At 45.5% G+C, this 22,412-nt stretch overlaps 1 protein-coding gene across 3 annotated transcripts; it reads left to right on the top strand.

The window, feature by feature from the left end:
- The first annotated feature begins 1,383 nt into the window (after positions 1–1,383).
- On the top strand, positions 1,384–21,716 carry LOC140910091 (sulfotransferase 1 family member D1). Of its 3 annotated transcripts, XM_073340265.2 has the most exons (8): positions 1,384–1,530; positions 14,313–14,475; positions 16,252–16,377; positions 17,201–17,298; positions 19,012–19,138; positions 19,689–19,783; positions 20,254–20,434; positions 20,880–21,716. In XM_073340265.2, the coding sequence occupies exons 2-8, from the start codon at positions 14,328–14,330 to the stop codon at positions 20,990–20,992; spliced, it is 888 nt and encodes a 295-aa protein (XP_073196366.1). In that variant the 5' UTR covers positions 1,384–1,530; positions 14,313–14,327; the 3' UTR covers positions 20,993–21,716. The 3 variants fall into 3 exon arrangements, with proteins under 3 accessions (XP_073196366.1, XP_073196368.1, XP_073196367.1); XM_073340267.2 differs by lacking the exon at positions 14,313–14,475; XM_073340266.2 differs by lacking the exon at positions 16,252–16,377.
- Positions 21,717–22,412: the final 696 nt, after the last annotated feature.

Below are 22,412 nucleotides of genomic sequence, written 5' to 3'. Positions count from 1 at the left end.
GAAAGCTTATGCTCTAATAAATTGGTTAGTCTCTAAGGTGCCACAAGTCCTCCTTTTCTTTTTGCGAATACAGACTAACACGGCTGTTACTCTGAAACCTTTAGATAAGCTATTACCAGCAGGACAGTGGGGTGGGAATAGGTATTGTTTCATATTCTCTGTGTATATATAAAGCCTGCTGCAGTTTCCACGATATGCATCTGAGGAAGTGAGCTGTAGCTCACGAAAGCTTATGCTCTAATAAATTGGTTAGTCTCTAAGGTGCCACAAGTCCTCCTTTTCACTTTGCTATTGTTTGTCTGTATAATCTCTCTGGTTCTGTGATTGTTCCTGTCTGCTATATAATTAATTTTGCTGGGTGTAAACTAATTAAGGTGGTGGGATATAATTGGTTACATAATCATGTTACAATATGTTAGGATTGGTTAGTTAAATTTCAGGAAAATGATTGGTTAAGGTATAGCTAAGCAGAACTCAAGTTTTACTATATAATCTGTAGTCAATGAGGAAGTGGGTGTGGGTGGGAGGGAGGGTAGGTGTGTGAGGGAGATGGGAACAGGGAATGGGCTAAAGGGGGAGATGGGAACAGGGGTAAGAAAATTGGAATCATGTTTTGCTAAAGGGGGAAATGGGAACAGGGAATGGGAGTAAGGAAGTTGGAATCATGTTTGGCTAAGGGTAGGAATGGGAACAGGGACACAGGTGTAAGGCTCTGTGGTGTCAGAGCTGGGAAGGAGGATACTAAAGAAGGAAACTGGAATCATGCTTGCTGGAAGTTCACCCCAATAAACATTGAATTGTTTGCACCTTTGGACTTCAGGTATTGTTGCTCTCTGTTCATGCGAGAAGGACCAGGGAAGTAAGTGGGTGAAGGAATAAGCCCCCTAACAGTTTCCACAGAAATGTCTATGCATATTCAGTTTAAGAACATAAGAGTGGCCATAGTGGGTCAGACCAAAGGTCCATCTAGCCAAGTATCCTGTCTTCCAACAGTGGCCGATACCTGGTGCCTCAAAGGGAATGAACAGAACAGGTAATCAGCAAATGATCCATCCCCTGTTGTCCATTCCCAGCTTCTGGCAAACAGAGGCTAGGGATCCCATTCCTGCCTATGCTGACTAATAAGCATTGATGGACCTATCCTCCATGAACTTATCTAGTTCTTTTTTGAATTGTGTTATAGTCTTGGCCTTCACAACATCCTCTGGCAAGGAGTTCCACAGGTTGACTGTTTGGTGTGTGAAGAAATACTTCCTTTTGTTCAAACCTGCGAGGTCAGTGAGGTAACATCTTTTACTGGACTAACTTCTCCACTCAAAAATCCACTTCCTGGAAAGATAACATCCAGAGAGCCAGACTCCACCTCTCGGATGGCAAATCCTGTAACTTAGCACTGGGGAAGAGAAAGGAGTGCAGCTGATCTTAGAAAACAGGAAGTGAAGGACAGAAACTGCTAGAGCCCACAAGTAGGACTGGGATCCTAGCCTCTGGTCAACGAAAAAGCCTACAAACAACCAAACTGAATACACAGTAAGTTCCCCAGCTTTACGGCACAAGGGGGTTCTTAACTTTGGATCAGTGAGTAGGGTTTACAGTGATGTAGGTTTGTTATCAGTTAAATAGGCAGTTCCAATAAGCTGACAAGTTTTAATAAAAGCCAGTCCAAAGCAGTCTTCAGAGGAATTATTTTGTTGTGTTTAGTTTATGATACAGTCAGTGGAGCTGAAATGAGTGTTCTGAATTAAGGGACTTGTGACCCAGAGACCTCTGCATGCCAGCTGGCAGAGGCCACAGGAGTGCATAGGGTTTTTTACAGGAATTCCTGGGTCGGATGTAGCAAAATAGTTCCCCGATAGGGAGCATGTGAGGTCTCTACTGAGAGCCACTAGCCCACTTGTTAACATGATCACTGCAAAATGTGTGTACAGATCATATTTAAGCAGTTAAGTATCTGTGTTCCTAAGGTCTTAAAGTTAAGGCAGGTTACCAGGCGGTGACGTAACTCGGACATGTTCCTTTCAGGCAAGAGGTACCAGATGCCTATTTCCCTGACTGGTCATATGTGTGTCATCGGGCATACAATTCATTGCAATTTTGGATCTATTTTCATACTGAGCCCCAGGCAGAATAAAAGATTATGAAAACTGCCAGAGAGGAAATTCACAGGATACAACAGCAGAGGGTGTCCTGTTTCTGAATAATGACAGAGGATTGTTAGGGGATATCTGGGGGATATAAGGAAACACAGAGACTCTTTCATGAAGGAAGCAAGCTAACAGTGTGTTTGTCTTATGAAAGGGTCACAGCCAGCGTGGCTGTGAAATTCTGTAAAGATTTTGAGTAAGCAATACTCTACAAGACATCAGAGTATTTTGTTAATTAAGTCTAGAATGCATGTTATGATTTTGTTTTCTATATAATCATCTGTTTCCAATATTTCTACTTGCTATCACTTGCATCTCTATGCTGTGTTAAATAAACTTTTACTTTATTTGACTATAAACATGTGTCAGTGCTGGGTATTAAGTGGAGCGGGGATCTGAGATGAAACTGATAAGCTGGCTGCTTCCAAAGGAACAGTACCCCCAATCTGTGAATACTGTTCGTGTCCAGGGGACCAGAGGTGGACACTCCAGGAAGATGTTCAGAGGGCCTGAGAGCTGGAACGTGCCAATTGCTCACTTGGAGAGAGACAGCAGGGCTTGCACGGCCTACTGGGAAGGGCTTGTGGTCAATGGAGTTGGGGAGCTGATCCCCAGCAGGCCCAGACAATGTTTCCTCACAGCAAGGGCAGGCGGCAGCAAGGGGCCTCACAACTCTGGGCATCCTTGGAAAGCGTCACAGGAATGTTACTTGTTCAACTTCTTATTGAGTACCTGTTTTCCCCCCTCTTCTGAATGTTTGTGTATTTTGTTATTTTAGTAAATCTAGGGCGCTTATCAATGTCAGTTATGCTGCCTTCCCTCTAGGTACTGAACACTCATGAAAACTTGTCCACAGCTAAGCATGTCAAATTATCGACTGACAGTCAGTCCACCCATTTGGACAGCGTCCTGCTGACAAACCAAGTCATTACAATCATGTCATGCTTTTTTTCCATCAAAGTGTTCTGCAGGGAGCATGTAATGGATGGATGGATCATGTGATTAGTGGTCAAAAATTCTCTCTCCTTCACCATGTCTTGTTCTTGGCTGTTAGAGCCCTCCTACTCCTCCCTCTTCTCACAGGGAATTACACTAGTGCCATCATCTTCTCTGTCAGAAAAACCATGATGTGCACGTTTCTCTGCAGATCAACATGCTCTTCTAGATACTCCAATCTCACTGCATAAAGCTGCACCTCATTCTCTTGACACATGGGGAGTCGCTCTGCCTTCCTGCTTTTCCCACTCATTTTGGCAATAAAAAACTCTCTCCAATCAGCAGTTTACTGTGACCTGCCCCCGCTAGCAAACACAGATGTGAGGAGAAAAGGAGTACTTGTGGCACCTTAGAGACTAACCAATTTATTTGAGCATGAGCTTTCGTGAGCTACAGCTCACTTCATCGGATGCATGCCGTGGAAACTGCAGCAGACTTTATTTATACACAGAGAATATGAAAAAATACCTCCTCCCACCCCACTGTCCTGCTGGTAATAGCTTATCTAAAGTGATCATCAGGTGGGCCATTTCCAGCACAATGGCCCACCTGATGATCACTTTAGATAAACTATTACCAGCAGGACAGTGGGGTGGGAGGAGGTATTTTTTCATATTCTCTGTGTATAAATAAAGTCTGCTGCAGTTTCCACGGCATGCATCCGATGAAGTGAGCTGTAGCTCACGAAAGCTCATGCTCAAATAAATTGGTTAGGCTCTAAGGTGCCACAAGTACTCCTTTTCTTTTTGCGAATACAGACTAACACGGCTATTACTCTGAAACAGATGTGAGGGCAAAGCTTTGCTGGCAGATGCTGCAGTTAGGGCTGCTGTCTGCATAGGACCAGTCACATAGGGATGATTGAAAATAGTGAACGTACATAACAAACCTAGTTTGCAAACGGCCTCTAGTCCAAGAGATGTTCACACAAAGTGTTCCATAAACACACACACATTTGAGAAGCACCATGTTCTTGTGGATAAGGCGCTGGACTGAAACGCAGGAGACCTGGCTTCATGTCCCAGCTCTGCAACAGCTTTCCATCAGCAGATATCAAAGCACTTTACAAAAGAGGTCGGCATTTTTTCCCTATTACACAGCTGGGGAAACTGATGCACAGAGAGGTGAAGTGATTTGCCCAAAGTCAGCCCATCACTTACTCTCTCATGTCTCAGTTCCCCATCCTTTCTCCACCCATTGTCTGTTTAGACTGTCAGCTCTCACAGCAGAGGCTGGCTCTAGCTGTATGTTCGTACAGTACCTAAAACCATAGGCCCCCAGTCTCAGCTGGGGCTCATAGGAAGAACTGTAATAATGATAATAAATAAATTTGTAAAAATCCAAGTCTTCTCATGACTCACTTCCAAACAGAAAAAGGCCAGCTCCGGCTGAAAAACAATTCACGGCAAAGTGTTTACCCTGCCCTGTTTAAGAATTAACTAAATCAAATGCCATTACTAAGGCCCTACTTGAACTGTGGGATGATTGTCAAAAAATTGCAGCTGACTTGCAGACAAGCCATGGAAAATTGTGGAAAAGTAATAATTTGCAGTAATAACGTCCATTATTACTTTTCTGCCATTTTCCACTATTGGCCACCCGGGGCTGAGACGGGGGCCTGGGGTTGAGAGCAAGATCATGGGGCTGACAGTGGGGACTCCCACTGTCAAACTTGTGGTGGAAGCCTAATATTGTGGAATCCCCAATTTCTGCAAAATCTCAAGTTAAGTAGGGCCTTGGCTAATACATATTATAAAAGATGCCCTAAAGGGGACACAATAATGACAGCCAGTCTGCAGCTGCCATCCTGTTTTCCCAGTCAAGGCTAACGCAGGCACCCGTGGTCTCCAAACAACCGTAAGATCAGTTAACTTTTCCACTGCCTAACCCATACAGTGTGACTAGTGTAAGAATCATCCCTGCTGAGAGCTGCATGGGGATCCGGCGTGTGCATCTCCCCTCCTCCCCATGCAACTGGGGCTCCAGAGCCTCCCTAGCACCATCCCCCTGCCCTTCCTAGACCCTGCAGAGGGCTCACTGCAGGGTCTAAGATCCGCACTGGGGGAGGAGAGGGCTGGAGTGGAATCCGGGAGATGCGTATCATCCACCCTCCAGCCCCACAGAAGATGCCTGAAAAAATTAATACAGTTCCAGGCCATATTGACCTATCTTGGCAGCCCTTGTCCCAGGAACCTGGGAGCTTCCACAGGGGAATCCAATGGCACTGGCAGGGGCCTGGGGTGGCCAACAACCAACGGAAGGAATGTGGGGCCTTTGTACAGATGGCCGTGGCCTCTTGCAGATCCCCTGCCAGGATCGAGGTGAATCTTGCGGAATCCAAAGGTCTGGGAGGTGGGAACCCTGCTCCCCTAACGGGGCAATTTGGGTTCATCTTCATGAGGATTTTCAGTAAACATTCCCCTGTCATGGCTATTAATGCCAGGGGGGACAATCTATGTCAGTGAAATGTTAAGTCTTAGATTTTAAAGCAAAACCAGAGAGAAAACTGTTCAGATTCTCATAGCAGCATAAGCTCATGTGCAAGTGAATGATAGCAGGGCCTTTCCTTGCATGGTTTATTTATTGGCATCCTCATCAGTATCGGATAACTGCATAACAGTGGGTGATGTGACAAGTTACTGGGCAAATATGGCACAAATATGGGTTAATGAAAACTTGCAGCATCAAAGATCTTTTCAGAGCTCTTAATGTCAGTCTCTGGAGTTTGCTAGTCTCCCATGACCTCCTACCACAAAGTAAACAACAGTGTCATAAAGGAAACTAGACACTCCTCTAATTACTGAAACACCTGAAGCCACTGCTGAGTATTACTGGGCTGCCCGACATTCAGTCAGCACAAGTGCAGTACTTGGTTAATGCTCTTTGTATCATGTGCTATGACTTTCTCTCTGCAGGGTGCTGCCACAATGGCTCTCTAGGTCTTTTGTATAGTGCTGAGAGAGGCTTCCAAAATCAGTTATTGGGCTGGATGTAGGAACCACTGGGTGAAATTCTCAGGCCTGTGTAATGCAGCTAGTCCAATTAGATGATCATAATGGTCCCTGCTGGCTTTAAAACCTCTGACGCAGAAAGTAACTTTTTATTTTTGAAAGTCAGGCGGCTGAAATTGTTATAAAATCTCTAGTTGCTTATTCTCAGTATTGGCTGCATAGTGGAGAGAGCTGCTTTCAATGGAAGAATAAATGTTGATACGTGCCAACTTTTCCCACCCTTTAAAATGGTTTTTCTTATTGGCATCCCTGAGACGTGTGGGCATAACAGAACCACCTATCCCCTGAATTCCTGCTTTGTTTTGGGTGGTTAATTAGTTAGCTAGAGTGAAAGGGATAAAATACAGGTACCTAGAGGGCACATCTACACATGGTATTTTGCTCTTATGTAACCTAATCAACTTACACCAGTGCAAACTTTTAATGTATATGCACTTAAACTGGTTTAAGTCATTTTTAAAGCAGTTTAGCTTGATCTGATTATTTTACTGAATTCAGAGAACCAGTATAAACATGGTTTAAAGCAGTTGTAATGTGTCTGCACTAGGAGTTTGCACTGATGTGATAAATCAATTTAAAATTGATTGACGTCTACTCGTGATGTTTGCTAATATAGATACGCCCTCATATTCGGTGAAAGGTCTGCTTTAGCGCTTCAGAAGCTAGAACATTCTCATGCGATTGTGATTAGAGATTGTAGCCCATTATTCTGAGAGAGAGCTAGTCTCTTGCATTCCATACACCGCCCAGGTTTAATGACCTCTCATAAAATGATTTATTCCAGAATGAGGCAAGTTGGATTCACCTGACAACAACAATTTTAAAATCTACATGAAACTTCCAGGAAAAAAGCAGGGGTTTCCACAGAAATGTCTATGCATATTCAGTTTAAGAACATAAGAGCATAAGAGTGGCCATAGTGGGTCAGACCAAAGGTCCATCTAGCCAAGTATCCTGTCTTCCAACAGTGGCCGATACCTGGTGCCCCAAAGGGAATGAACAGAACAGGTAATCAGCAAATGATCCATCCCCTGTCGTCCATTCCCAGCTTCTGGCAAACAGAGGCTAGGGATCCCATCCCTGCCTATGCTGACTAATAAGCATTGATGGACCTATCCTCCATGAACTTATCTAGTTCTTTTTTGAATTGTGTTATAGTCTTGGCCTTCACAACATCCTCTGGCAAGGAGTTCCACAGGTTGACTATTTGGTGTGTGAAGAAATACTTCCTTTTGTTTGTTTTAAACCTGCTGCCTATTAATTTCATTTGGTAACCCCTAATTCTTGTCTTATGAGAATGAATAAATAAACTTCCTGATTTACTTTCTCTGCACCAGTCATGATTTTATAGACCTCGATCATATCCCTCTTAATCGTCTCTTTTCCAAGCTGAAAAGTCCCAGTCTTATTAATGTTTCCTCATATGGAAGCCGTTCCATACCCCTAATGGGAGAGAGGGCTCCAGATGGGGATTAAGGCTCTGGGGTGGGGCCGAGGATGAGAGGTTTGAGGTGCAGGCTGCCCCGGGGCTGCAGTGGGGAGAAAGGACCCCCCCAACCCTCTCTCACTGCAGCAGCTCAGGATGGGGGAGGGGCCTCTCCCTGGCCACGGCAGCTCTGGCGGGGCTGGGCTGGGGTGCCTCTCCATGTGGGGCTGGGGAAATAGCATTGCCACCCCAGCCCGCGGTCACATGTGGCTTTGCTCCCCAGAGCCCCTCCAGCCTGGCAAATTTCAGGGTAAGGGGCTGCCCATGGGGCGCCCCCTGAGACAGACCCCCCACACCACTGCGGGCACCTCCAGCTTCACGGGCTGCTGGCCAAGTGGGCAACTTTGCATGGGGTGTGGGGTGGGGCTCTGCCTTCCACCCCCTGTGCCCATGGGGGAGGTGCTCGCAGGTGGGTTCAAGCTCCCCACCTCCCAGAGGAGGGGTAAAACCACCCTTGGCTGCATCATTGGAATTGCACCCACGGCCAACCCCGCGCGTGGTCACACACACTCCACGGGCCACTTGGGGGATCAGCCTTCGCCTCCCTGAGCCCACCGGTTGGCTTGCAGGATGGGGGGCAGCAGCTTGGCCCTCCCTCCCACGGTATGCAGCTGGGTCATGGGGCGGCAGCTCTGGCACCTCCCGCTAACTTGCAATTGCTCATTAAACCCACCAGATGAGTTGGCTGCAGGACAATGGGTGGAGGGTGCCGCTGCTTGTCTCGGGGTGTTAATTCCTCTCCACTCCATGTGACTCGTCCCCAGCCATGGCAGCTCCAGCCAGGCTGGGCCAAGGGAGGGGCACCTCTCCCCGGCTGCGGCAGCTCCGGCTGGGCAGGGCAAGGCTGGGCTGGGCCAGGGGAGGAGCGCCTCTCCCCACCTGTGCAGCCCTTGGTAGTCCGCTGCGGTGCCATGCAGCTTAGAGGGGACTTAGGAGACGACCTTCCCCTTTATCCCATGACAGCTTACTTTGCTTAAGAGCCTTTGGTGAGGGACCTTGTCAAAGGCTTTCTGAAAATCTAAGTACACTATATCCACTGGATCCCCAGTGTCCACATGCTTGTTGACCCCTTCAGAGAATTCTAGTAGACTAGTGAGGCATGTTTTCCCTTTACAAAAACTATGTTGACTCTTCCCCAACAAATTATGTTCATCTATGTGTCTGACAATTTTGTTCTTTACTATATATTTCTGCGGTGATAACCTTTCTATTTATGTAATGGATGCCTCTTCCAATTCACCTTAAGTAAAACCATTGTCATATAGTGCAGCATGACCTGCAGCTAGCTTAATGGCACACACCCAGCCGTTCATCTCTGAGACATGGGTTTGATTTTTGCATTATTTTTTATCTAGGAAAAAGAGTACAAGGCCCACATCCTCAGCTGGTTTAAATTAGCACTTACGCTAACTAATACTAGCTGAAAATGTAATCTTAAAAATAATCATTTCTATCATAGCTCATGAAGTTTTTTGAAGATTTCAAGTTTCCAATCTACCTGTCTATTTATCTATCAATCAGACTTATATGCCCCACAACATTACCACAGGTTCTGAGTGCCTGGCAGTCTTTAATGTATTTGTATTGTATGTGGGAATAATTGGCCAGTATCATAACTTTCATAAAACAAAATTTGTTCTGAAAATTAGATACAATCAAGCTAGGTTTTAAAAAAGTGCAAATATACAAGTCTGGGCTATATGTAGTAACTTAGGCAATTTTATAGGATCTAAACAGAGGCAATTCATTCAAATAAAGATTTAGGTATATATTGCTAAGGATAAGATAAGTCTGACCCTCTCAGGGTATGTCTACACTATGAAATTAGGTCGAATTTATAGAAGTCGGTTTTGTAGAAAGCATTTTTATACAGTCGATTGTGTGTGTCCCCACACAAATGCTCTAAGTGCATGCAGTTAGCGGAGTGTGTCCACAGTACCGAGGCAACCGTCGACTTCCGGAGCATTGCACTGTGGGTAGCTATCCCACAGTTCCCGCAGTCTCTGCCGCCCTTTTGAATTCTGGGTAGAAATCCCAGTGCCTGATGGGGCTAAAACATTGTCACGGGTGGTTCTGGGTACATATCATCAGGCCCCCCTTCCCTCCCTCCTTCAGTAAAAGCAAGGGCAGACAATTGTTTTGCAACCTTTTTCTTGAGCTACCTGTGCAGACGCCATACCACGGCAAGCATGGAGCCCGCTCAATCACTTTGGCAATTAGGAGCACATTAAACACCACACGCATTATCCAGCGGTATATGCAGCACCAGAACCTGGCAAAGCGATACCGGGCGAGTAGGCGACGTCAGCACAGTGACAAGAGTGATGAGGACATGGACACAGACTTCTCTCAAAGCATGGGCCCTGGCAATGCGGGCATCATGGTGCTAATGGGGCAGGTTCGTGTGGTGGAATGCTGATTCTGGGCTCGGGAAACAAGCACAGACTGGTGGGACCGCATAGTGTTGCAGGTCTGGGATGTTTCCCAGTGGCTGCAAAACTTTCGCATGCGTAAGGGCACTTTCATGGAACTTTGTGACTTGCTTTCCCCTGCCCTGAGGCACAAGAATACCAAGATGAGAGCAGCCCTCACAGTTGAGAAGCGAGTGGCAATAGCCCTGTGGAAGCTTGCAATGCCAGACAGCTACCCGTCAGTTGGGAATCAATTTGGAGTGGGCAAATCTACTGTGGGGGCTGCTGTGATGCAAGTAGCCAACACAATCAAAGATCTGCTGATATCAAGGGTAGTGACCCTGGGAAATGTGCAGGTCATAGTGGATGGCTTTGCTGCAATGGGATTCCCTAACTGTGGTGGGGCCATGGATGGAACCCATATCCCTATCTTGGCACCGGAGCACCAAGCCGCCGAGTACATAAACCGCAAGGGGTACTTTTCGATAGTGCTGCAAGCACTGGTGGATGACAAGAGACATTTTACCAACATCAATGTGGGATGGCCGGGAAAGGTGCATGAAGCTCGCATCTTCAGGAACTCTGGTCTGTTTCAAAAGCTGCAGGAAGGGACTTTATTCCCAAGCCAGAAAATAACCGTTGGGGATGTTGAAATGCCTATAGTTATCCTTGGGGACCCAGCCTACTCCTTAATGCCATGGCTCATGAAGCCGTACACAGGCAGCTTGGACAGTAGTCAGGAGCTGTTCAGCTACAGGCTGAGCGAGTGCAGAATGCTGGTAGAATGTGCATTTGGACATTTAAAAGCGCTCTGGCGCAGTTTACTGACTCGCTTAGACCTCAGCGAAACCAATATTCCCACTGTTATTACTGCTTGCTGTGTGCTCCACAATCTCTGTGAGAGTAAGGGGGAGATATTTATGGTGGGGGTGGGAAGTTGAGGCAAATCGTCTGGCCGCTGATTACGCGCATCCAGACACCAGGGCGGTTAGAAGAGCACAGCAGGGCGCGGTACGCATCAGAGAAGCTTTGAAAACCAGTTTCATGACTGGCCAGGCTATGGTGTGAAAGTTCTGTTTGTTTCTCCTTGATGGACCCCCCCACCCCTTGGTTCACTCTACTTCCCTGTAAGCTAAGCACTCTCCCCTCCTCCCTTCGATCACCACTTGCAGAGGTAATAAAGTCATTGTTGCTTCACATTCATGCATTCTTTATTAATTCATCACAGAAGTATGGGGATAACTACCAAGGTAGCCCAGGAGGGGTGGTGGAGGAGAGAAGCACTGGGAGGGGTGGTGGAGGAGGGAAGGACAAGGCCACACAGCACTTTAAAAGTTTAAAACTTTAAAACTTACTGAATGCCAGCCTTCTGTTGCTTGGGCAATCCTCTGCGGTGGAGTTGCTGGGTGTCCAGAGGCCCCCCACCGTGTTCTTCGGTATCTGGGTGAGGAGACTATGGAACTTGGGGAGGAGGGTGGTTGGTTACACAGGGGCTGTAGCGGCGGTCTGTGCTCCTGCTGCCTTTCCTGCAGCTCAACCATACGCTGGAGCATATTAGTTTGATCCTCCAGCAGCCTCAGCATTGAATCCTGCCTCCTCTCATCACACTGCCGCCACTTTTCAGCTTCAGCCCTCTCTTCAGCCTGCCACCTCTCCTGACGGTCATTTTGTGCTTTCCTGCACTCTGACATTGTCTGCCTCCACGCATTCGTCTGTGCTCTGTCAGTGTGGGAGGACAGCATGAGCTAAGAGAACATTTCATCGCGAGTGCATTTTTTTCACCTTCTAATCTTCACTAGCCTCTGGGAAGGAGAAGATCCTGTGATCCTTGAAACACATGCAGCTGGTAGAGAAAAAAAAAAGGGACAGTGGTATTTAAAAAGACACATTTTATAGAACAATGGGTACACTCTTTCACAGTAAACCTTGCTGTTAACATTACATACATAGCACATGTGCTTTCGTTCCAAGGACACATTTTGCCTCCCCCCACCACGTGGCTAGCCCCTCCCCCCTCCACTCTCCCCGTAGCTAACAGCAGGGAACATTTCTGTTCAGCCACAGGCAAACAGCCCAGCAGGAACGGGCACCTCTGAAAGTCTCCTTAAGAAAAGCACCCTATCTCAACCAGGTGACCATGAATGATATCACTCTCCTGAGGATAACACAGAGAGATACAGAACGGATGTATGAATGCCAGCAAACATACACTGCAATGCTTTGTTCTACAATGATTCCCGAGTACGTATTACTGGCCTGGAGTGCTAAAGTGTCCTACCATGGTGGATGGAATAAGGCTGTCCTCCCCAGAAACCTTTTGCAAAGGCTTTGGGAGTACACCCAGGAGAGCCGTGAATGCCAGGGCAAATTAATCATTAAACATGCTTGCTTTTAAACCATGTATAGTATTTTAACAGGTACACTCACCAGAGATCCCTTCTTTGCCTAGCGGGTCCGGGAGGCAGCCTTGGGTGGGTTCGGGGGGTACTGGCTCCAGGTCCAGGGTGAGAAACAGTTCCTGGCTGTTGGAAAAACCGGTTTCTCCGCTTGCTTGCTGTGAGCTATCTACAACTTCATCATCTTCCTCATCCCCAAAACCTGCCTCTGTGTTGCCTCCATCTCCATTGAAGGAGTCAAACAACATGGCTGGGGTAGTGGTGGCTGAACCCCCTAAGATGGCATGCAGCTCATCATAGAAGTGGCATGTTTGGGGCTCTGACCCGGAGCGGCCGTTTGCCTCTCTGGTTTTCTGGTAGGCTTGCCTCAGCTCCTTAAGTTTCACGCGGCACTGCTTCAGGTCCCTGTTATGGCCTGTGTCCTTCATGCCCTGGGAGATTTTGACAAATGTTTTGGCATTTCAAAAACTGGAACGGAGTTCTGATAGCACGGATTCCTCTCCCCATACAGCGATCAGATTCCGTACCTCCCGTTCGGTCCATGCTGGAGCTCTTTTGCGATTCTGGGACTCCATCATGGTCACCTCTGCTGATGAGCTCTGCATGGTCACCTGCAGCTTGCCACGCTGGCCAAACAGGAGATTGAAATTCAAAAGTTCGCGGGCCTTTTCCTGTCTACCTGGTCAGTGCATCTGAGTTGAGAATGCTGTCCAAAGCGGTCACAATGGAGCACTCTGGGTTAGCTCCCGGAGGCCAATACCATCTAATTGCGTCCACAGTACCCCAAATTCGAGCCGGCAAGGCCGATTTCAGCTCTAATCCCCTTGTCAGGGGTGGAGTAAGGAAATCGATTTTAAGAGCCCTTTAAGTCGAAAAAAAGGGCTTAGTCGTGTGGACGGGTGGAGGGATAAATCAATTTAACGTTGCTAAATTCGACCTCAACTCCTAGCGTAGACCAAGGCTCCCGCATGTTGAGTAGGTGGCAGAAAATGCTAGGTATCATTATTGTTGTTTTTCTTCTTGGAACATGGATAAATTCCCATTAATGTTCTGGCTAGAATCAAAATGCTGGTTCACATTATAGTCATTTGCCACTGTGCTCTGAGTGGTGTTCTTCCTGCCTCCTCAATAATGTTTGCAATTGGTTCAAAATGCTACTGCTTGCTTCATTTTTGCCCTTGGCCCCACTACTCTCATCTTGTTCCTTCCTTCAACTGACAGCATGGCTACTTCTGCTGCTGAGCATTAGGGTAGAACTCTTCTAATATTCAGGACTTTGTGGACCAGCTGTTCAGTAGCATACAGTAGAGCCCCATTGACTTTATGCCATTTTAAACCAGCTGGGGATCTGGCCCAAAGAATATGTAAATAGTGTTGCCATCTTCCAGCCGATAGGCCAGACCTTCTCAAGTCTATTTTGCCATGTTACCCGCTAGTGGCTACATTCAACATTGCACACGAGTCCTAAAACTGTTAACAGGCATGAATGTTGCTTGGGTTATCACTAACAATATAATACTGAAAAAAGAAAAGGAGTACTTGTGGCACCTTAGAGACTAACAAATTTATTTGAGCATAAGCTTTTGTGAGCTACAGCTCATTTCATCGGATGCATCCGATGAAGTGAGCTGTAGCTCATGAAAGCTTATGCTCAAATAAATTTGTTAGTCTCTAAGGTGCCACAAGTACTCCTTTTCTTTTTGCGAATACAGACTAACACGGCTGCTACTCTGAAACCTGTCAATATAATACTGACAAGTCTCCCAGACTCCACTGTGGAAAATAAATGCTAAGTGGAAGAGAGGGTCTCCCAGCACTTTGTAATGGAAGCAAACCACTTCCACTTCCACTCTTTTCTCTTCCTTTAGCTCAGCATTTCCAGGATGGAAAATAATCAAAGTATTTACAGGAGGAAATTAGAAATGGTCCGTGGCATTCCCCTATTCTGGAGTATTGTTGAAGAATGGGCCCAGGTGGAATCATTCCAAGCCAGGCCAGATGACCTTCTCATTTCCACCTACCCGAAATCAGGTGAGTGCCACTGATCTATCAGGAGATTCTTCTTATGCAGCTAAAAGGCACAAACCCAGGGCAGAAATGGAGGCTACTGCCCAACTCTTAGACCACATGTATGCCACACTCAGACCATAACCCCTTTATCAATTCCTCAATTAGGTATAGAAATCTCTTACTCAAAGCCTCCTCCATCTGTGCCTTCGTGATCCCTTTTTATTGAAGAACCCTATTCAAAACACGGCAGTATACATGGGTTTTACTGGACCTTGTCATGTAGGGAAGAAGCTAAGAAACCAACCAGGCCAAAACTATAATGGGATTCAAAAAAGAACAAGATAAGTTCATGGAAGATAGGTCCATCAATGGCTATTAGCCAAGATGGTCAGGCATGCAACCCCATGCTCTGGGTGTCTCTAGCCTCTGACTGCCAGAAGCTGGGAATGGACAACATGGGATGGATCACACTGTAATTGTCTGTTAGGTTCATTCTCTCTGAAGCACCTGGCATTGGCCACTGTCGGAAGACAGGACACTGAGCTAGATGGACCTTTGGTCTCACCCAGTGTGGCCATTCTTATGTTCTTAGGAATGTAATAGATTTACAGCCAGAAAATGGCTCAATAGCTGGTCCCCGTGAGTAGAACTGGGCCTAGCTCTCCTGCATCAGAGCATGTGAGCCCAAGCCAGCCAATTAAAGGGGGCTGGGCTACACCTGGGCCTATAAAGGGCTCCCAGAGAGCAGGAAATAAGAGGTGAAGGAAGTGAGTTGGATAGGCTGTGCCTGGGGAAGGGAAGACATGGTGGAGTAGAGTTAACTCCTGCAGTGGGTCCCTGGAGCAAGGGGCTAGGTGTTGGGGGAAGCAGCACTGAGCCTATTGCTCCAGGAAGGGAGCAGAGCTGATTAGAACTCAGTAGGGAACTACCAGGAGGAGGAGTGCTAGACTATGGGGAGGGGCGGCCCTGAAGCCTGAGAGAAAATGAGTTAAAAGACTGCTTTCTGTTGCTCTTCTTGTCTGTGTTATGCAAATAAACCTTCTCAAAGGAGACTGAGCAGGGCAGGGAGTGTTTGGAAGCTGGGGAGAAGCCATGCCCTGTAACAATGCTGTGCATAGAAACAGAATAAGACCACAAACTTCTTTGTCCTAGCAGGGATGTGTTCAAAAAGTGGCAAAATATTCCTTCCATGTTGCTGTCTTACTATCATTTAGCCATAGACTCTCCTGTTGCTAAATGCTATAGAGTTCGTGGACTAACACTGGAGTGCCCTCACTCGGTGTTCAGGAAGGGAAATTGCCAACTTGATTCTGACCAACATGAGCCGAAGGTGAGTGTTTTTTTTTCACAGGATGGATGAAGTGGCTTTTTGCCCTCAATATAGGCTCAGCGCTGAAGGGTAACAGGATTCTATCTATTCACACCTCCATTTGTGAGTAGTTTATCTCCCACAAGCCTAGTGGGAAATTTGCATTGGGTCTTCAGGCAGTAGCAGAAACAATTGTGATGTTATATCAAGTTTGGTGATATTGGCCTTCCACGATGATAGGCCCTTTGAGTCACTTCGTTACTGACATCACATATTCAAGTGCAGGCCAAGAAAACCCAGGAGCACTGATTATCACCACCCTCAAAGTCTGTAGCTAAAAGCCATAGGCTAGAAGGGATCGTCATCTGGTGTAAATTGGCATAACTCCATTCACTTCAATTTATACCAGCTGAGGATCTGACTCCATGTTTATGACCTGCCTGCTGCACGCTAGAAGAGTATTTAGCTAGTTTGCTTTATATTTCCAGGCACAACCTGGATCAGTGAAATTGTGGACATGATCTATAAGAACGGTGATGCAGAGAAGTGTAAACAGGATGCGATTTACGTTCGGGTCCCTTTCATGGAGCTGATCATCCCTGGAATTTCAAATGGTAAAGCTTTGCACACTGCAAGCACGCTTCCGGAGAGATTGGAGCTGCGTCTCTGACAACCCTCCCTTTAGGCATTGTGTTGCTCAAAACTGAGTATGAGGATATTTATTTACCTCCCTGGGCTTTTGGGAGGGTTGGTTAACTGGCTCCAAATTTTGTCCTCGGATACATACAAGAAAATCTCACTGACTGTGTATAAATCTGAGGATAGAATTTAGCCTTTACTGTTTCTAAACCACTCTGAGTTCTTTGGAATGAAAGGCACTCTGAGCCTGATCCATAGTACACTGAGGTCAATGGAAAGATTCCCACTGGATCTGGCCATATATAAGTGCAAACTGTCAATAGTATTAGGATCCTGTGCACAAGGAGTTTAAATATGAACTGAAATGTTTTAAAAATAACTTAATACACAAATAGATTAAGGGTGGGATTTTCAAAAGAGTTTATAGGAATTAAGTGCCAAATTCCCAGTAACAGTCAATGGAGGTTGAGCACCTAACTCTCATATTTTCTTTTGAAAATCCTACCCTACGGATGAGATTTCCACTGTCCACAAGGGGAGCTGTTAGGTGCTGAGCTCTTTTATAAATCTCGCCCTAAAAGGGGGATAGAATATTATATGTTCACACCCTGACTTCTATCTTTACCCACATCTGTCTGGATTTCATCCTGTAAAGAGATACAGAAAGGCAGCTCAGGATTATTAAAGGCTGCGGGCCCGATTCCTCTCTTCGTAACAGTGGCCCTCTGAGTGTAAATAGTTTATGATCAAAGCTGTAATAGTCCTGTTTTTTCCTTTAATCCCTTTTGTATTTTTTAGGTGTCGCAAAGCTGGCTGAAATGCCCTCTCCCCGATTAGTAAAGACCCATCTTCCTGTTCAACTCCTTCCTGACTCCTTCTGGGAAAACAACTGCAAGGTTAGTATTATTTCTTTGCATTGTGTTAGCAGAGGCTCCAACCAAGATGGACATCCCATTGTACTACACATGTGTACTGTGAATACACATAGCAAGAGAAAATTCCTGCCCCACAGAGTTTGCAATATAAATAGACAAAGGAAGCACTACTATCCCCATTTTACGGATGGCGGACTAAGGCCTGGAGAGATTAAGTGGTTTGCCCAAGATCATATAATGAATCTGTGAGCGATCCAGCAGTTGAACCTAAATCTCAGGCAGTGCTTATCCATATGAGCAGCCTTCTATCTGAGATTTTCCACTGGAAATTAATATAGTAATGGATTAAGCTGGAGTTTCCATAGGATTCTAGTGCTGCTGTGTGTTTAGTTGATTTTTTTTTGAACACACACAAAGATTCTCAGTGACTAAATCCAGCTACCATTGTAAGTACTGATGGTCAAACAATGCATCACTCAAATGAGCCTCATTTGACATGAAATATCATCCCTGAATTTCTACAATCCATGCACTTTGCAGACATATTTGATACCATCAGCAGTGCTGGAGAGGAGGATTCAGGGCCAGGTTATAGCAGGGACTAAGGGCATATCTAGACTGCAACCAAAGGTGTGATCTGAAGCACAGGTTGGCCTACCCACTCTAGCTTTAATCTAGCTAGCATGGCTAAGAATAGCAGTGAAGACATGGTGGTGCAGGCTAGCAATGCGAATATATCCCCAGGATCCCCGACATGCCTGTACAGGCCATGCTGAAGCCCACATCCCTGTGTCTTCCCTGCTATTTTTAGCTGTGTTAGATAGATTAAAGCTAGAACGGGTATATCTTCTGTGGGCTGCAATCACACCTCCAGTTGCAGTGTAGACATACCCTGAGGGTGAAATCCTGGCTTCATTGACATCAGTGGGGCTAGGATTTCCTCCCTAAGAGCAGGGTGCTCTTTTCTAGGCAACTGTGAAGGAAATTCTAATTGTTGAACTCAGTCTCTTTCTCTCTCCCCTCCAGCTTGATTCTTTGCATTGATGGGGAAGGCAGCAATTATGGTTAAAGAACAAGAGTAGCCATTAGGCCTACTGGGTACTATTCCCAATTCTGCCTCTCCTGCTCAGTGTACCTCCCTGTACCTCAGTTTCCCCATCTGCAAAACACTACATTACTTAGGACTGTAAAGTGCTATGACTTCCCTGGGTGAAAGTTTTTATATAGCTGAGGAACAGTAATGTTGCCTACTTTGCCAGTCCCCGTCAGTTGACTGTGACCTTGTGAATTTCTGCCACACCCCTTTCGCTTTGGGCAGTTCATTTTTTTTCAAAATTCAGAGGGATTTTCCTTTTAATGCCATGACTAAGCCTGGAAGGGATCGCTCTTAGAGTGATTTATTCAATGAGACTTATAGTGACTCTGGAGAGCGTCCTACAAACAGCTGAAGTGCCACTTGCTCATTCAATAGAACTGGTCACATTTTTTTGAAGTTTGGTTGCAAAATTGATGGGAAATTAGACAGTGTTAATAAATCTCCCCACCCCTCTCTTTTTTGGCCAATGGTAGAACCAACTGAAATGTTTAGAATTGAAAAGGTCAGATTTCAATGAAAATATGGGTGAGGGGAAATCTGAAAATATTTTTGCAAATTTATTTTCTTGTTTTTCAATCAGCTTTGTTACTCTAACATAGACTCGATTGACCATGTAAACATCCTTCTCTTCTCTGCAGATCATCTACGTTGCCCGAAATGCGAAGGATGTGGCAGTCTCTTATTACCATTTCTACCAAATGGCAAAGATACATCCAGAGCCTGGCACCTGGGATGAATTCTTGGAGAAGTTTGTGACTGGGGAAGGTAAAACTTGAAGCTAGATTCTCCCTACAACACTGAACTCACTGGCTGTGACACTGCTAAACAAAGAACTATGGAGCAGATTATTAGCTGCTCTAAAGATACTTTATTATACCACTTGAGAATCTCTTCCCATGAGTGTATCCAAATTTCAGTTAGACAGAAGCCCCTACAGGGCAAGATAAAAGAACATGAACACATCTCCCATTAGCCTCCACTTGTTGGTTTCTGGTCCAAAACCAAGAACCAGATCCTCCTAGAACATCTCTTAGATGCTCAGGCAGTCAGGTTGACTAGTTAATGTCTCAAGTTATCTATTCCTGGGGGGACGGGAAGGGGAATGAGTTGTGTTAAAAGGGGTGTCCCAAGACATCCAGCACCCCCTTATTTCCCTATCAACCCATTATCCTGGTATGATTGTGCCATTATGGGTTTTTTTTGAGAGCCACACAAAATATTCACTATTTAACCTGACTTCTTTGCTGATATCACAGTGAATCCATATTAAATGTGAATGTTTCCCTTCTCTTCTACTCCTTTGTCTTTGATTTAGTTGTGTTTGGACCTTGGTATGATCATGTGAAAGGCTGGTGGGAGAAGAGAAAGGACAAGCGGATTCTGTACCTGTTCTATGAAGACATGAAAGAGGTGCGGGAGGGAAAGAATATAAACTCATCTAATGTTTTGGCCCCAAGTGTGTTGTTTGTTTGCATGAGGATAACAAGTAGGCAGCAGCTATGCCTATCAACAATACTTATTCAGAGAGCAAGAGAATCAGGCAGAGGGGTGAGGCTTCACAGGTAATATACTCAACTTCTGAAAACAACGATGTCACAGTTGACAAAAGGCATGTCTTCAAGATCCAACTCCTATACATTCAGATAAACAGAACTAGCCAATATAATTTGCAATAGTTCTATCTGGTGATTCCCAATAATATTACACACACACGGATTTGGGAGATTAGGGATCTCCCTTCAAAAGGAAATGCCAAACCCCTCCATTCTCACTGTCCCCAATCCGTACCACCTGGGCTGAGAAAGTGACATTGTACAAGCACCTTGTAATAGTTTCCACATCATTCTGTGTGGCATCTGACAATCTGTCTTTCTTTCTAGGATCCTAAACGTGAAATACAAAAGGTGTTACAGTTTCTGGGAAAGGACCTGAAGGAGGATGTGGTGAATAAAATCCTCCATCACACCTCATTCCAGGAGATGCAGAAGAACCCCACTGCCAATTATAAGATGATGTCAAAAGCTCAGATGGACCACAGTGTGTCTCCCTTTATGAGAAAAGGTGAGAGCCCCTTACAGCAATTATAGGAGGGTTTACAAGAAAGGAGGAAAGGCTGGTAACATGGAAGCAGGGCCAATAATAGCTATAATCTGGGGAAAAGCCAGCCACTAGTTCTGCTTCCATAGGTGGGAAAAATCTCAGGATCCGTTTTATCCTTTACCAGCCAAATCTGGCTAATGATGGAGCTGCCTAGGAAAAACACTGCTCAAGGAGAAATGGAACTAATGGGGAATTAGAGTGAAAAATTGTCACCATTTAACCAAGCCCTAGTGAGATCTCTGAAAGAGGCAAGTGGCAGAAGGGAGAAAGACTATAGATTGAATCATTCCTTTGGTTTCACAGATTTATAGGCCAGAAGGGACCATTATGGTCATCATTTAGTCTGAACTCTCGCATAACACAGGCCACAGAATTTCACTCAATGATTCCTGGTTTTCTCCTCCAGGTATCGCGGGTGACTGGAAGAATCACTTTACCGTGGCCCAGAATGAGGCATTTGACTCAGATTATAAAGAGAAGATGAAGGGATCGACACTGCAGTTCCGAACAGAAATCTGAAGCAGCAGTAGCTTCCTTCCGCCATCTGGCTTAGGTGTTTAGTTGGCTTGGACAAGGGAGAAATTGAAATTAAATGGGGGCACCAAAGCAAACAGCAACTATTAACTACTTTAGATATAATTTTTTCCATATGTTTCTATTTTTGTGGGGTCTTCAGTTCCATAACTGCCATTTGGATAATGCAGATGGGACTTCAAGCCCCATCCCTCTGGACTGCCACTAGGATCAGTGATGGTTTCAGCTGCTGTGTGCTGAGATTCTCACATAACCACATGACTCCAGGGGCTGGGGCTTGAAGAAAACCCACCAAATATCATGTGTCTTGTGGTAAAATCACAAGAGATGGCTACACTGAGGTAAGACTCCACCAGAGGGATTATGCAGCTACTATCATTAGCAAACAATAGCAAGGTATCGTTGGGAAAATATCGTTGGCCTCAGTTTTTAAGGACTCATCTACAAGGCCCTACACAGTAAACTACATGGTACTGAGTTTGTCTACTATACCTGAAAAGCTGAGCCGAGCCTGCTGTGACTCAAACCAGCAGGTTCCAGAAAGTCTATATATGCCAAAACTGATGTGTAAACTGTTAGGTGCTTTGAGATGAAAAGCTCTGTAGATATTAAGAGGTGCCCTGCAAAAGAAGAGTTCATTCAAACTGCATATGTATGTCAAATGTGCCTGCCTATGAGCACACATACAGATTAAAGGCTGTAAATCTGAGTTTGCATTCTACTACATTTGTCATTGCCAGTGAACCCCTATAATGTCTGGAGGCTGGTAGCCTGAGTGATGTGACTTCCCCGTGGTTTTGTAACATGACCACAGGTGTGGCCCAGAACAGGGCTGGCCCTCGACCAAATGGCACTCCAGATGAGGAGTGTCTTCAGCATCCCCCATTCCATTTGTTAAACTTTTGAATACCTTATTTTTTATTGCATTTGTAGCCAATTTCATGACTTTGATGCATGATTTGCATGCATGATTTATCCCTGTCATATAGGATGACAAATTTGCATGCTAGGAGCTGTACATCAGTATTTATTCATGCCATATATAAGCAAATGTAAAAAAATTGTTTACTCTAAGCTTATACAAACCTTTTAATTTCAAGAATAACTGAAATGTACAAAGCTCAAATAACTGGACCAGTACTAAATAGTGTTACAATAGGGGACAGCCTTAGAATATGAACCCTAGTCCTTTAGTTCAAAAGGGTGCTTTTCTTGCTTTTGCCCTCATACTGGGATGATCACTACTGCCTAAAGCCTGGTCTATGTTCTGTTTCAGATATTTTCCCATCCATAGGTGTCGACTTCCCCTCTTCCCTATGGGTGCTCGACACCAGCTCCGCCCCTGTCCCACCTCTTCCCACCCTTGCACCACCCTTGCCCCTCCCCCATTCCACTCCTTCTCCCA

Source organism: Lepidochelys kempii, chromosome 4 (assembly GCF_965140285.1).
Source record: "Lepidochelys kempii isolate rLepKem1 chromosome 4, rLepKem1.hap1, whole genome shotgun sequence".
Classification (NCBI taxonomy): Eukaryota; Metazoa; Chordata; order Testudines; family Cheloniidae; genus Lepidochelys; species Lepidochelys kempii.
This window is presented reverse-complemented; position numbering and strand designations above follow the sequence as displayed.